At 33.9% G+C, this 17507-nt stretch overlaps 1 protein-coding gene across 1 annotated transcript in view; it reads left to right on the top strand.

Annotated features, from left to right (window-relative positions):
* The window catches only part of LOC143083957 (uncharacterized), a 235526-nt gene that overhangs the window by 179201 nt on the left and 38818 nt on the right, over positions 1-17507 (top strand). The window contains exons 2-4 of the mRNA XM_076260373.1: positions 1837-1938; positions 11611-11700; positions 16891-16966. Coding sequence (XP_076116488.1) covers positions 1837-1938; positions 11611-11700; positions 16891-16966 — 268 coding nt within the window. The remainder of the gene's footprint in view (positions 1-1836; positions 1939-11610; positions 11701-16890; positions 16967-17507) is intronic.

The following is a 17507-nucleotide window of genomic DNA, read 5'->3' as shown; positions in this document are numbered from 1 at the left end:
TACAGATCTAATGTAAAACATCTTTTAAAAATAACAAATACTTGATAGAATTATATAAAGTGGGGTCTTATTTTTCTTGTCTCTTCGTACTGAATCAGAAAATATAACTTGTTTTTATGTTCCTTGAAAAAAAGTTATTTTTTTTAACCTGACAGTTCTAATGGAAGTTCTGACATCTCACAATAAAACATGTTGTTTATTTGTTGTTTATGTAGAATATAAATACAAGTGTGACTGGTCATTTTATTCAGTTTTGACCACTGATTCATGTGATATATATTTTGTTTATATTTATTACACAACATTGTCCAGTTTATGACACAAGTTTTGATGTCTGTTATATGTTGATATTACAGTATGGACAGACACCATTAATGTTGGCGGCTGAGGGAGGACACCTGGAGGTAGTGACGTACCTCATCAGTCAGGGAAGTCAGTTAGAGGCCACATCAGGGGTAATGATAGATATAATCACCTTACTCTGACAAAAAACAAATTTATACAGAATCTACACAAAATCATGTTGTTAATCAGACAGGTTTAATGGACAACAAATATTTGTTAGAGTTATATAAAGTGGGGTCTCATTTTATTCGTAACACAGAACTGAATCAAATAGTAAAGGTTTTATTTTGTTTCCTGACGAAAAATTATTTTGTAAACATCTGATTTTAATGAGAAGTTGATGAGAACAAGTTGTGTAGAATATAAATACAAGTGTGACTGGTCATTTTATTCACTTTTGACCACTGATTCATGTGATATATATTTTGTTTATATTTATTACACAACATTGTCCAGTTTATGACACAAGTTTTGATGTCTGTTATATGTTGATATTACAGGGAGGAATGACACCATTAATGTATGCGGCTGAGGGAGGACACCTGGAGGTAGTGACGTACCTCGTCAGTCAGGGAAGTCAGTTAGAGGCCACAGACAAGGTAATGATAGATATAATGACCTTACTCTGACAAAACACCACTTAATACAGAATCTACACAAAATCATGTTGTTAATCAGACAGGTTTAATGGACAACAAATATTTGTTAGAATTATATAAAGTGGGGCCTCATTTTATTCGTAACACAGAACTGAATCAAATAGTAAAGGTTTTATTTTGTTTCCTAACAAAAAATTATTTTGTAAACATTTGATTTTAATGAGAAGTTGATGAGAACAAGTTGTGTTAACATCTTTAGTCAGATAATGTTAATTCTACAGATCTGATGTAAAACATCTTTTAAAAATAACAAATACTTGACAGAATTATATAAAGTGGGGTCTTATTTTTCTTGTCTCTTCGTACTGAATCAGAAAATATAACTCGTTTTTATGTTTCTTGAAAAAAAGGTTTTTTTTCACTTTGATTATTCTACTGAAACATTGTTAATCAGACGGGTTTAATGGAGACCTAATATTTGAGAGAATTATATAAAGTGGGGTCTTATTTTTCTTGTCTCTTTGCACTGAATCAGAAAAAATAACTCATTTCAAGGTTTCTTGAATTTTTTTTTTTTTTTTTCAACTTTGATTATTCTACAGAATCAACATAAAATCATGTTGTTAATCAGACATGTTAAATGGACAACAAATACTTGTTAGACTTATATTAAATGGGGTTTGCTATTATTTTTACCTGTTTTGTAGAACTGAATCAGAAAATATATATTTAGTTTATAATCTTAATCTACCATTTATCAGTTTATACATAAGTATAATTGTTTATTATCTTATCCAATGTTATATTTCTTACATTTTGATAAACTGTTTGACTCCTCTCTTGATTTATTATCACACACCATTAACATGTTTATATTTTTATATTGTTATAGCATGGACGAACAGCTTTACATAATGCTGCTAAGTATGGACGGATTGATGTAACAAAATGGTTATTAGACCAAGGATGCAGTCCTTGGGTGAAATCAAAATGGGTAATATTCAGTTTTCATTTTTATTCACTATCTTTATTAATGAAAAATGTATACATTTTAAATTGATATATAGAACAAAAATTCACTTGATTTTATGTGAACAAAGTATTTAACATGGTGTAGTCACTTGATTTACAAACATTAATCATACCAACCCACAGCCCATACTTTAAATCACCAATCAACACAGACAAATAATCAAAGTATTTAACATGGTGTAGTCACTTGATTTACAAACATTAATCATACCAACCCACATACCCCACTTTAAATCACCAATCAACACGGACAAATAATCAAAGTATTAAACATGGTGTAGTCACTTGATTTACACACATTAATCAAACCAACCCACAGACCACACTTTAAATCACCAATCAACACGGACAAATAATCAAAGTATTTAACATGGTGTAGTCACTTGATTTACAAACATTAATCATACCAACCCACAGATCACACAATACATCACCAATCAACACGAACAAATAATCAAAGTATTAAACATGGTGCGGTCACTAGAATTACAAACATTAATCAGACCAACCCACAGACCACACTTTAAATCGCCAATCAACACAGACAAATAATCAAAGTATTTAACATGGTGTAGTCACTTGTTTTACAAACATTTATCAGACCAACCCACAGACCACACTTTAAATCACCAATCAACACAGACAAATAATCAAAGTATTTAACATGGTGCGGTCACTAGAATTACAAACATTAATCATACCAACCCACAGACCACACTTTAAATCACCAATCAACACAGACAAATAATCAAAGTATTTAACATGGTGTAGTCACTAGAATTACAAACATTAATCATACAAACCCACAGACCACACTTTAAATCACCAATCAACACGGACAAATAATCAAAGTATTTAACATGGTGTAGTCACTTGATTTACAAACATTAATCATACAAACCCACAGACCACACTTTAAATCACCAATCAACACGGACAAATAATCAAAGTATTTAACATGGTGTAGTCACTTGATTTATAAACATTAATCATACCAACCCACAGACCACACTTTAAATCACCAATCAACACAGACAAATAATCAAAGTATTTAACATGGTGTAGTCACTTGATTTACAAACATTAATCATACCAACCCACAGACCACACTTTAAATCACCAATCAACACGGACAAATAATCAAAGTATTTAACATGGTGTAGTCACTTGATTTACAAACATTAATCATACCAACCCACAGATCACACAATACATCACCAATCAACACGAACAAATAATCAAAGTATTTAACATGGTGTAGTCACTTGATTTATAAACATTAATCATACCAACCCACAGACCACACTTTAAATCACCAATCAACACAGACAAATAATCAAAGTATTTAACATGGTGTAGTCACTTGATTTACAAACATTAATCATACCAACCCACAGACCACACTTTAAATCACCAATCAACACGGACAAATAATCAAAGTATTTAACATGGTGCAGTCACTTGATTTACAAACATTAATCAGACCAACCAACAGACCACACTTTAAATCACCAATCCCCACGGACAAATAATCAAAGTATTTAACATGGTTACATTACAAACACACCTTCCACCAATCATACATTACAACCACACCTTCCACCAATCATACATTACAAACACACCTTCCACCAATCAAACATTATAAACACATCTTCCACCAATCATACATTACAAACACACCTCCCACCAATAATACATTACAAACACATCTTCCACCAATCATACATTACAAATACATCTTCCACCAATTATACATTACAAACACACCTTCCACCAATCATACATTACAAATACACCACCGACCAATCATACATCACAAACACACCTCCCACCAATCATACATTACAACCACACCTTCCACTAATCATACATTACAAACACACCTTCCACCAATCATACATTACAAACACACCTTCAACCAATCATACATTACAAACACACCTCCCACCAATCATACATTACAAGGACATCTTTCACCAATCATACACTAACAACATACCTTCCACCAATCATACACTACCAGCAAACCTTCCACCAATCATACACTACCAACACACCTTCCACCAATCATACATTACAAACACACCTCCCACCAATCATACATTACAAACACACCTTCCACCAATCATACATTACAAACACACTTCCACCTATCATACAGTACAAACACACCTCCCACCAATCATACACTACCAACACACCTTCCACCAATCATACATTACAAACACACCTTCCAGCAATCATACATTACAAACACACATTCCAGCAATCATACATTACAAACACACCTTCCACCAATCATACATTACAACCACACCTTCCACCAATCATACATTACAAACACACCTTCCATCAATCATACATTACAACCACACCTTCCACCAATCATACATTACAAACACACCTTCCACCAATCATAAATTACAAACACACCTCCCACCAATCATACATTACAAATACACCTCCCACCAATCATACATTACAAATACATCTTCCACCAATCATACATTACAAACACACCTTCCACCAATCATACATTACAAATACACCTTCCACCAATCATACATTAAAACCACACCTTCTGCCAATCATACATTACAAACACACCTTCCACCAATCATACATTATAAACACATCTTCCATCAATCATACATTACAAACACACCTCCCACCAATAATACATTACAAACACATCTTCCACCAATCATACATTACAAACACATCTTCCACCAATTATACATTACAAACACACCTTCCACCAATCATACATTACAAAAACACCAACCATCAATCATACATTACAAACACACCTCCCACAAATCATACATTACAACCACACCTTCCACTAATCATACATTACAAACACACCTTCCACCAATCATACATTACAAACACACCTTCCACCAATCATACATTACAAACACACCTCCCACCAATCATACATTACAAGGACATCTTCCACCAATCATACACTAACAACATACCTTCCACCAATCATACACTACCAGCAAACTTTCCATTAATCATACACTACCAACACACCTTCCACCAATCAAACATTACAAACACACCTCCCACCAATCATACATTACAAACACACCTTCCACCAATCATACATTACAAACACACTTCCACCAATCATACATTACAAACACACCTCCCACCAATCATACACTACCAACACACCTCCACCAATCACACTACCAACACACCTTCCACCAATCATACATTACAAACACACCTTCCACAAATCATACATTACAACCACACCTTCCACCAATCATACATTACAAACACACCTTCCAGCAATCATACATTACAAACACACCTTCCAGCAATCATACATTACAAACACACCTTCCACCAATTATACATTACAACCACACCTTCCACCAATCATACATTACAAACACACCTCCCACCAATCATACATTACAAATACACCTCCCACCAATCATACATTACAAATACATCTTCCACCAATCATACATTACAAACACACCTTCCACCAATCATACATTCATACACAACTCCACCAATCATACATTACAAATACATCTTCCACCAATCATACATTACAAACACACCTTCCACCAATCATACATTACAAACACAACTCCACCAATCATACATTACAAACACACCTCCACCAATCATACATTACAAACACATCTCCCACCAATCATACATTACAAACACACCTTCCAGCAATCATGCATTACAAACACCTTCCACCAATCATAAATTACAACCACACCTCCCACCAATCATACATTACAAATACATCTTCCACCAATCATACATTACAAACACACCTTCCACCAATCATACATTACAAACACACCTCCACCAATCATACATTACAAACACACCTCCACCAATCATACATTACAAACACATCTCCCACCAATCATACATTACAAACACACCTTGCAGCAATCATGCATTACAAACACCTTCCACCAATCATAAATTACAACCACACCTTCCACCAATCATACATTACAAACACACCTTCCACCAATCATACATTACAACCACACCCTCCACCAATCATAAATGACAAACACACCTTCCACCAATCATACATTACAAACACACCTTCCATCAATCATACATTACAACCCCACCTTCCACCAATCATACATTACAAACACACCTTCCACCAATCATACATTACAAACACACCTTCCACCAATCATACATTACAAACACACCTCCCACCAATCATACATTACAACCACACCTTCCACAGATCATACATTACAACCACACCTTCCACCAATCATACATTACAAAGACACCTGCCACCAATCATACATTACAAACACATCTTCCACCAATCATACATTACAAACACACCTCCCACCAATAATACATTACAAACGCATTTTCCACCAATCATACATTACAAACACATCTTCCACCAATTATACATTACAAACACACCTTCCACCAATCATACATTACAAACACACCTTCCACCAATCATACATTACAAATACACCTTCTACCAATCATACATTACAAACACACCTTCCACCAATCATACATTACAAACACACCTTCCACCAATCAAACATTATAAACACATCTTCCACCAATCATACATTACAAACACACCTCCCACCAATAATACATTACAAACACATCTTCCACCAATCATACATTACAAACACATCTTCCACCAATTATACATTACAAACACACCTTCCACCAATCATACATTACAAATACACCACCCACCAATCATACATTACAAACACACCTCCCACCAATCATACATTACAACCACACCTTCCACTAATCATACATTACAAACACACCTTCCACCAATCATACATTACAAACACACCTTCAACCAATCATACATTACAAACACACCTCCCACCAATCATACATTACAAGGACATCTTCCACCAATCATACACTAACAACATACCTTCCACCAATCATACACTACCAGCAAACCTTCCACCAATCATACACTACCAACACACCTTCCACCAATCATACATTACAAACACACCTCCCACCAATCATACATTACAAACACACCTTCCACCAATCATACATTACAAACACACTTCCACCAATCATACATTACAAACACACCTCCCACCAATCATAAACTACCAACACACCTTCCACCAATCATACATTACAAACACACCTTCCAGCAATCATACATTACAAACACACATTCCAGCAATCATATATTACAAACACACCTTCCACCAATCATACATTACAACCACACCTTCCACCAATCATACATTACAAACACACCTTCCACCAATCATACATTACAACCACACCTTCCACCAATCATACATTACAAACACACCTTCCACCAATCATAAATTACAAACACACCTCCCACCAATCATACATTACAAATACACCTCCCACCAATCATACATTACAAATACATCTTCCACCAATCATACATTACAAACACACCTTCCACCAATCATACATTACAAATACACCTTCCACCAATCATACATTAAAACCACACCTTCTGCCAATCATACATTACAAACACACCTTCCACCAATCATACTTTATAAACACATCTTCCATCAATCATACATTACAAACACACCTCCCACCAATAATACATTACAAACACATCTTCCACCAATCATACATTACAAACACATCTTCCACCAATTATACATTACAAACACACCTTCCACCAATCATACATTACAAAAACACCAACCACCAATCATACATTACAAACACACCTCCCACAAATCATACATTACAACCACACCTTCCACTAATCATACATTACAAACACACCTTCCACCAATCATACATTACAAACACACCTTCCACCAATCATACATTACAAACACACCTCCCACCAATCATACATTACAAGGACATCTTCCACCAATCATACACTAACAACATACCTTCCACCAATCATACACTACCAGCAAACCTTCCATTAATCATACACTACCAACACACCTTCCACCAATCATACATTACAAACACACCTCCCACCAATCATACATTACAAACACACCTTCCACCAATCATACATTACAAACACACTTCCACCAATCATACATTACAAACACACCTCCCACCAATCATACACTACCAACACACCTCCACCAATCACACTACCAACACACCTTCCACCAATCATACATTACAAACACACCTTCCACAAATCATACATTACAACCACACCTTCCACCAATCATACATTACAAACACACCTTCCAGCAATCATACATTACAAACACACCTTCCACCAATCATACATTACAACCACACCTTCCACCAATCATACATTACAAACACACCTTCCACCAATCATACATTACAACCACACCTTCCACCAATCATACATTACAACCACACCTCCCACCAATCATACATTACAAATACACCTCCCACCAATCATATATTACAAATACATCTTCCACCAATCATACATTACAAACACACCTTCCACCAATCATACATTACAAACACAACTCCACCAATCATACATTACAAACACACCTCCACCAATCATACATTACAAACACATCTCCCACCAATCATACATTACAAACACACCTTCCAGCAATCATACATTACAAACACCTTCCACCAATCATAAATTACAACCACACCTTCCACCAATCATACATTACAAACACACCTTCCACCAATCATACATTACAACCACACCCTCCACCAATCATAAATGACAAACACACCTTCCACCAATCATACATTACAAACACACCTTCCACCAATCATACATTACAACCCCACCTTCCACCAATCATACATTACAAACACACCTTCCACCAATCATACATTACAAACAAACGTTCCACCAATCATACATTACAAACACACCTCCCACCAATCATACATTACAACCACACCTTCCACAGATCATACATTACAACCACACCTTCCACCAATCATACATTACAAACACACCTTCCCCCAATCATACATTACAAACACATCTTCCACCAATCATACATTACAAACACACCTCCTACCAATAATACATTACAAACGCATTTTCCACCAATCCTACATTACAAACACATCTTCCACCAATTATACATTACAAACACACCTTCCACCAATCATACATTACAAACACACCTTCCACCAATCATACATTACAAATACACCTTCTACCAATCATACATTACAAACACACCTTCCACCAATCATACATTACAAACACACCTCCACCAATCATACATTACAAACTCACCTCCCACCAATCATACACTACCAACACACCTCTACCAATCATACACTACCAACACACCTTCCACCAATCATACATTACAACCACACCGTCCTCCAATTATACATTACAAATACACCTCCCACCAATCATACATTACAACCACACCTTCCACCAATCATACATTACAACCACACCTTCCACCAATCATACATTACAAACACACCTTCCACCAATCATACATTACAAACACACCTCCCACCAATCATACATTACAAACACATCTTCCACCAATCATACATTACAAACACACCTTCCACCAATCATACATTACAAAAACACCTTCCACCAATCATACATTACAAACACACCTTCCACCAATCATACATTACAAACACACCTCCCACCAATCATACATTACAAACACATCTTCCACCAATCATACATTACAAACACACCTTCCACCAATCATACATTACAAAAACACCTTCCACCAATCATACATTACAAACACACCTTCCACCAATCATACATTACAACCACACCTTCCACCAATCATACATTACAAACACATCTTCCACCAATCATACATTACAAACACACCTTCTACCAATCATACATTACAAACACACTTCCACCAATCATACATTACAAACACACCTCCTACCAATCATACACTACCAACACAACTCCACCAATCATACACTACCAACACACCTTCCACCAATCATACATTACAACCACACCTTCCACCAATCATACATTACAAATACACCTTTCACCAATCATACATTACAACCACACCTTCCACCAATCATACATTACAAACACACCTTCCATAATTATGCTCTCTTTGTTTATGTGAATCGAACACTAAAGACCAAGAATGACTTTCCGCAGTATCATATGTTAGCCTTTTACTCATATGAATAATGACACTCCACAATATAAACATACATCAGCCTGTTACTCATGTAGCATAGTGGTTGTCAATAAAGCAAGTACTAGAATAAAAATACGCTCATGGTCCATGTGAATCGAACATAAAGCAAGAATAATGACACTCCACAGTAACATGTGTCATAGTGGTTGTCAATAATGTACGTACTAGAACATGTAGAATAATAATACCCTCATTATAAGGCCAACTAAAATTAATTAGTAGATTTTCATCCAATTTTTTGAAAAAAATGGGGCGGGTGGGAGGATTTTATTTTTTAAATTTTATTTCATATGAAACCTTCTTGTCACGTGTTATTCATATATGCAAGTGTAATAATAAGCTTATATCATGTAAATACATCCATAAGGTATCGTGTATAAGACAATAACAATCAAAACCAAGGAGTAACCAAAGACTCATAAAACCAAAAGACATTTACATCAACAGTTACAAATAATAAGTAGGAAACAACACGAACTCCACTAAAAACCAGGAGTGAAATCAGGTGCTCCGGAAGGGTAAGCATTTCCTGCACCGTATACGGGACCCATCATGTTATTTCTTTGTTCAGTTCGGTAATGTTTGGTTTTAATGTATTAATTTACATACTACACTAATTAGGGCCCCGCCTAGTGACGGGTCACCCTATAGTGATAAGTCTATCTGTCCGTCCGTCTGTCCGTAACAAATTGTGTCCACTATATATCTAGCAAACCGTTATAATTTCATACTTTTTACTTGACATGTATATTAACCAACACCAGAGGGTGTGTCATAATGTATGTACAACTTCCTAGGTCAAGGGTCAAGGTCAAAAGCTTGGTTTCAGTTGACAACCCCATGTCCTATGGTCAAGATTGTGTTTGCTCTATATCTTGAGAACAGTTATGATTTCAAAGTTTATACTTGACATGTATATTAACCAACACCAGAGAATGTGTCATAATGTATGTACAACTTCCTAGGTTAAAGGTCAAGGTCAAAAACTTTGGTTTCAGTTGACAACCCCATGTCCTATGGTCAAGATCGTGTTTGCTCTATATCTTGAGAACTGTTATGATTTCAAAGTTTATACTTGACATGTATATTAACCAACACGAGAGGATATGTCATAATGTATGTACAACTTCCTTGGTTAAAAGTCAAGGGTAAAAACTTTGGTTTCAGTTGACAACTCCTTGTCCTATGGTAAAGATACACATTTTTTACCACAAATTATTTACAGCTGAGCCCACAGAGATGGCTCCCATCTCAATGATGTCTAGTTTATTCATGTTCTTAAACAATAAAATCTCAATTATTTGTTCATGTATCTCTTTATTAGGTCACTTCATATTTGTTGTTGGTTTAGGTTGACTGGTTTTATGTCAAGTATTGTAAAATTAGTACAACAATTGCCTATTATTTAAAGATGATGTATATTTGTATGATTGATAAAAGAGTTTTTGATTGTATTTCAGGATGAGACTCCCTATGATATGGTAAGAATAGAAAGCGATGATTCTGAAGAGAGAAAAAAGAGGAAGAAAGAAGTGATGGACTTCCTAAAGGTAAATATTCTGTCTTAGATTAATAAGAGATATTTACAAATATGTTGACAGATTGTTAGAGACACAACAGACTTGGTACATTGAAGTTACAATAAAACGGTTGCCTGTAGTTTTCAATGTCATTGTAGTATGTGTTGTCAGTTAACAATGTAAGTTGACAATTCCAAGCTTTTTGCCTAATATAGATGTTGGCATATGTGAAAGACAAATGTTTGAAATCAGTGTCTTATTTGTTGGATGTCTCTTATTTTTTGTGTCAACAGCTTGCTATCTGCAGGGGTGTGGAAATGCTATGCCCGACTCACCCGACTCGTACATTTGAACAACCAGACAAGTAATTATTTTTGTCTGGGTTGCCCGTGGACAAGTAAAATAATATAAAAGACAAAGTTCAATTCCAACAGAAATATAGAACTAATTTCAGCATGTTCAAAATATATAAAGATGTTCAATGTATGTAAAAAAAAACCAAATGGTTCATGACGATAAATATTACATAATACCGAAAATAGATAGATTAACAAAATAAATAAAAATAAGTATGCGAACCCGAGTTGTGTAACATTGCATTGGTTTTGTCCATTGACACGGGTTGGTCGATTAGGTTTTATCCATCATGTACCGGAAGTGTCATTTTATATGATTTTGTATCGAGATTCAGATTGATAAATACTTTATAAAACACTGGGTAAGCAAGACAAAAAGAGTAATGAGTCGAGTAAAAACCTAAAACGCAGATGGAGGATAAGGAGTATTAAAAAAAATACAGAAGCGAGAATTTCAGACATCGTGGCTATCTAGGATGGAAATTCGGAAAATAAATATTTTTTTTGTCTTTATATTTATAGATCAAAGGTCAACATTATTTGTTGTCAGAGTGGTAAATGGAAGGGACGGTTTAATTGCCCATCAATACAATTATAAAAAAAAACAAAATAAAAAAACAAGTGTGTTGATCAGTTGAGAGAAAAGTCAATAGTTTATCCATTATTTAATTTCCATTTCTTCACTCACTGTCCTCTAAACTTGTATATCATTATATGTACGTACTGGCTACAATTTTTATTCCAAAACTGCTGCAAAAATTACCTTTACATGTTATTTCATTGGTTGGTTTGCTGTAAGGTCATGAAGGTTTTTGTCCCATAGATGTTGACCTACTTTACTAAATTTTTACACATAATAAACAAATGGATTTCACTTGTTTGTGATGCAGTTGTAACAGTGCTAAGAATCATATATTAACTACAATGAAATACTTCAATATTTATTGGGACCATCAGGGCAAGTAACTTTTTTTCCAGACAAGTGAACTTTACAGTTTTACTTGCCCAGGGACAAGTGCCCACAGCAAATATGTCCACACCCCTGTATCTCCTAGGTATAAACATCACATCATCTCCTTTTATGTATACATAATGTGTATCTCTGTGCAGAAAAGTTGATGCAAATATGTAGATAAAACCTCTATGAAATGAGTAAACTCAGTAACGTACGTTAACTTTCCTGTACAACCTTTTTAAATTACATACAAAAACAAATAAATCCCATCATCATTAAATAGGCCGTGTGCAGTAAATTTTACTCACGTGTGATATGGCATAGAAGGAAAAACAATTACTGTGGGGGTTAAACATGTGGTAAAGATGTCAGACCACCAATCCATTCACTCCAATTTAGAATGCAAAGTTCTACTGTGCAAGTACTTTTATTTGTGGGGAACCAATTTTCGTGGTTTTCGTGGATGACTTTTATAATCCACCAATTTAAGTGTCCAACGAAATAAAACAATTGTTGTCCAAATCAAGACTTGGAAAGAACCCCATCGGTAGGTTTGACTACTGATATGATCTAGAGAATATATTGAATAAAGCCAAATCTGAGAATACTATAATAATCTTAAATAGTAGTCACTGGGCAAACGCACTATGAACTACAACTGCAGGCAGGAGTATTCCCATTTAATCTTTAAAAACCTAAACTGTACAAATTTTGATCTTTTAATTCTCATAAAAAATATTTTTGATTGATGAAAATCAGATTTCCTGTATTAATACATGCTATGATAAAGTGTTCATTTTATATTTCATAATTCTCGTACATATGGGAAATAATAATTTCATGCTGGACTTGCTTTTGATAAGAATTATTTTACAATTCAAGATACATTTATAGCATTTGTTTATGTAACTGTTTTCCTTTTGTGACATGTTTATGGCCTAATCAACACCTTTGATGGTCTATAATCTTTTGATCACTTTAATTTGGGCTAATGAGTGATCACTATGATTTACACGGTCAATGTTTACTTTGCAATTTCTTTCAATCTGGACAATTTGTAACCTTCCTGTCAAATTACTTTAATTTTTCAATTTTATTATTATAAGACAACTAAAATCCACGAATTAAAAAAACCCATGAACATGTAAATGTTGCTGAAACCACAAAAATTGATACCCACGAATTAAAGTACTTTCTTAGTATATTAAAGTAGTACTTCCCTAAAAAATATAGAGCGCTTTTGATGTTATGGTTTACTTAAACCATAGATGTAATACCCATAGATGAAGCTCAACCCTGACTTCAAAGGTTCCATGTGCGTTGTAATGGCTTTCATACTTATCTGATAATGACCTGAACCAGTTCGTCATTGAGATGCAGATTGACAATCATGACAATAGAAAACTGACAATTAAAACTTAGCAATTAAACATGCTAAAAATCAGAACGAAACAAAATCATAATATATATTTTATATTGACTTTATTTCAATTTAACTCATCTTATAATTAACAATGCTTACTATTATTTATAAACAAGTTTATTGAAAATATAATTGTTAGAAAACATTAAACAAGTTGAAAATATGTATGCTCCAAAAATTATTTTCCATGCCTTGTATGTTTTGTTATTTCACTAAACTTAAAACTCTTTACAGTCATGACAGTAATTATAAATACATATTTCACAAACCACTTGAATGAAATTATTATAGTTTTTGTAATTAGCCATAAAATATATAAAATTCATCTATGATTTAGTAACTAACTTATTCTGAAAAATATAAAAAAAAGATTTAAAAAAGACAATTTCTCTTTTAAAACTAGAAAAACTGATGAAAAAAGGAAAATAATGTACTTTCTTATTATTTTTTTCCAAAATTCGACGCAGTTCGACACCTTAATGAAGCATATCAAAGAAAAGGTGTATTTCAGAAGCTCAAAAAGGTGCTATTCCATTTTTCAGGAACTTACAGGAACACAGTTTTTATGTAATATAAAGACACAAGCCTTAAAAATACATTTTTGAATTTAGTTCAATATTTCCCTCGTAAAATGCGCAGTTTTTGATCGATTTCTTCCATTTTTTTACCATTCTGTTTGTCTGTCCAGTGCGTTAAAAATAGACATATATTAACAACAGAAGGAACATAACTCGAGAAGACATTTAAGAAAATCTATTGTGCTGTACTGGTCAATGAGATCAACAGATAAGAGATATGGCTAGAGTTACTTGAGTAAGTACAACACACATATAACATCAAAGACAGTCAATTTGGTCATGGTTCTTTGTATCTAACAATAGAGAACAGTGGGGAACTTTTGGCGAGCTTTATCTATGGGTATTACATCTATGCTTAAACTAACCAAACAATTTGCAGAAATAAAACTTTTGTTGAAAGAGAAATATATTTAAATCATTTTTAGACATAATTTACTTGCTTATGAGTTTGCATTAAAGATTGAGGATTAATGGGCTCCATACTATGAAAATGACATTTAAGATTTCCAGAAAAAAAACAGGGCTATATGTTTAGTAGTTACCTTCGGCCGTTGGTATTTTACTACAAAACATTAAACATGGATTATAATTAGCATTAAGAAAGATGTACCATTCATTATACACCTTTTTGTGAAGTTATACTTATGTAAAAAATTTAGAAAGCTGTGAAAATTGAAAAAAAATTGTTTGAATAGATCGGGATTTTGAATTGGTGGTCTGACACCTTTAAAGCAATAAACATGGAATCACAAAAATAAGAAAACAGCCTAAAACCAGAACATGTGCTTTTATTTGCAATTAAACAATGGGAGAAATAAAAACAAATATAGTAACACATACTTTAAGAAATTATGCATTTTCTCCATTATGATTATAATTGACAACACTACGGTTTTTGAACTTGGCAATAGCTGCTCCAAAAAGAAATAAAAAAAAAAATATATAAATTATATGAAAAAGGTCAGAACATTACAAAAATTTAGTAAAATTTTGTTTGTCCCTTATTTTGGTTATTCAGATTTATGACCTCAATCACCGTAACACAACCATGTATGTGGTCTTTTAGTAAGGTACCTGCCTCAAGGGGCAGGAAGTGTGGGTTGTCTCACCTGTTTGGTCTAACCAACAACTATAAAATATGTATTCCTTGCTTCTCCAAAAAGACTGGTTGTCAGAATAATGTGTCTGACATGTGTATTTCTTCATCTTGTAAGCATTACCAAACATTATGTTCAAACTATAGTCAAATTTGAAATTGTTCTTACAATCTTTATTTTCAGTGGCAAAAATGGGCCTTTAAGATAGATGTATGATAAAAAAAAATGTGGTATTGATTGCCAATGAGACAACTCTTCACAGGAGACCAAAATGAAATTATAAACAATAGGTCATTATTAATTACGGCCTTCAATGAAGCTATTTGACATGATAGTTTATTACAGATTGATGATCCCAATCGCCAAATTACACATAATTTAAAAACGATAGGTCACTCTATGTCCTTCAATGAAGCTATTTGACAAGTTTTCACATGAGGCATGATAGTTTATTACAGATTGATGATCCTAATCGCCAAATTACACATAATTTAAAAACGATAGGTCACTCTATGTCCTTCAATGAAGCTATTTGACAAGTTTTCACATGAGGCATGATAGTTTATTACAGATTGATGATCCCAATCGCCAAATTACACATAATTTAAAAACGATAGGTCACTCTATGTCTTTCAATGAAGCTATTTGACAAATTTTCACATGAGGCATGATAGTTTATTACAAACTGATGATCCTAATCGCCAAATTACACATAATTTAAAAACGATAGGTCACTCTATGTCTTTCAATGAAGCTGTTTGACAAATTTCACATGAGGCATGATAGTTTATTACATGTTTTTCTTTTGTAGACCGTCATGTCAAAGACATCCCCAGAAGTTACTCCTGACATCCAATCACCATATCCTGCAGCACCAGTAGTTGAAAGTAATCATCTAATGTTAATTATTGAGATACTGGGTGAAATAATAATTACTTGTTTCTAATATATGGAAACCTTGATGTCTGCTTACAATGGCGGTACTATCATTCCTACTGGTTCATCACACAAGGCAATCATCTAATGTTAATTATTATATATACTGGCTGGAATAATGTATAGTTTCTTATTTCTAATATATAGAAACCTTGATATTTGCATATAATGTTAAAATAAAAAATACAGAAATTAATAGGAAAAGTAAAGTAGGCTATTGATGAAGATTGATTGATTACAGATCATATTAACTTTAAAATAGACATCTTTCATACTCATCCGATTTATTCTTTCCTCAACCTGTTGATTTCAGATCACATTAAACTTAAGATTCATTCTCACCCTATTTATATAGCATTCTCAACCTGTTCAGTTGACAACCAAATCCAGCCATCGGCTCAACTGGATTTTACAGAATAAGTAGTTTGTGGCATATTAATACATTGACCTATAGATGAATAGACACATTGACCAGTTGACCTATAGACGGAT

The sequence above is a fragment of the Mytilus galloprovincialis genome, chromosome 7 (genome assembly GCF_965363235.1).
Source record: "Mytilus galloprovincialis chromosome 7, xbMytGall1.hap1.1, whole genome shotgun sequence".
NCBI lineage: Eukaryota > Metazoa > Mollusca > Bivalvia > Mytilida > Mytilidae > Mytilus > Mytilus galloprovincialis.
This window is presented reverse-complemented; position numbering and strand designations above follow the sequence as displayed.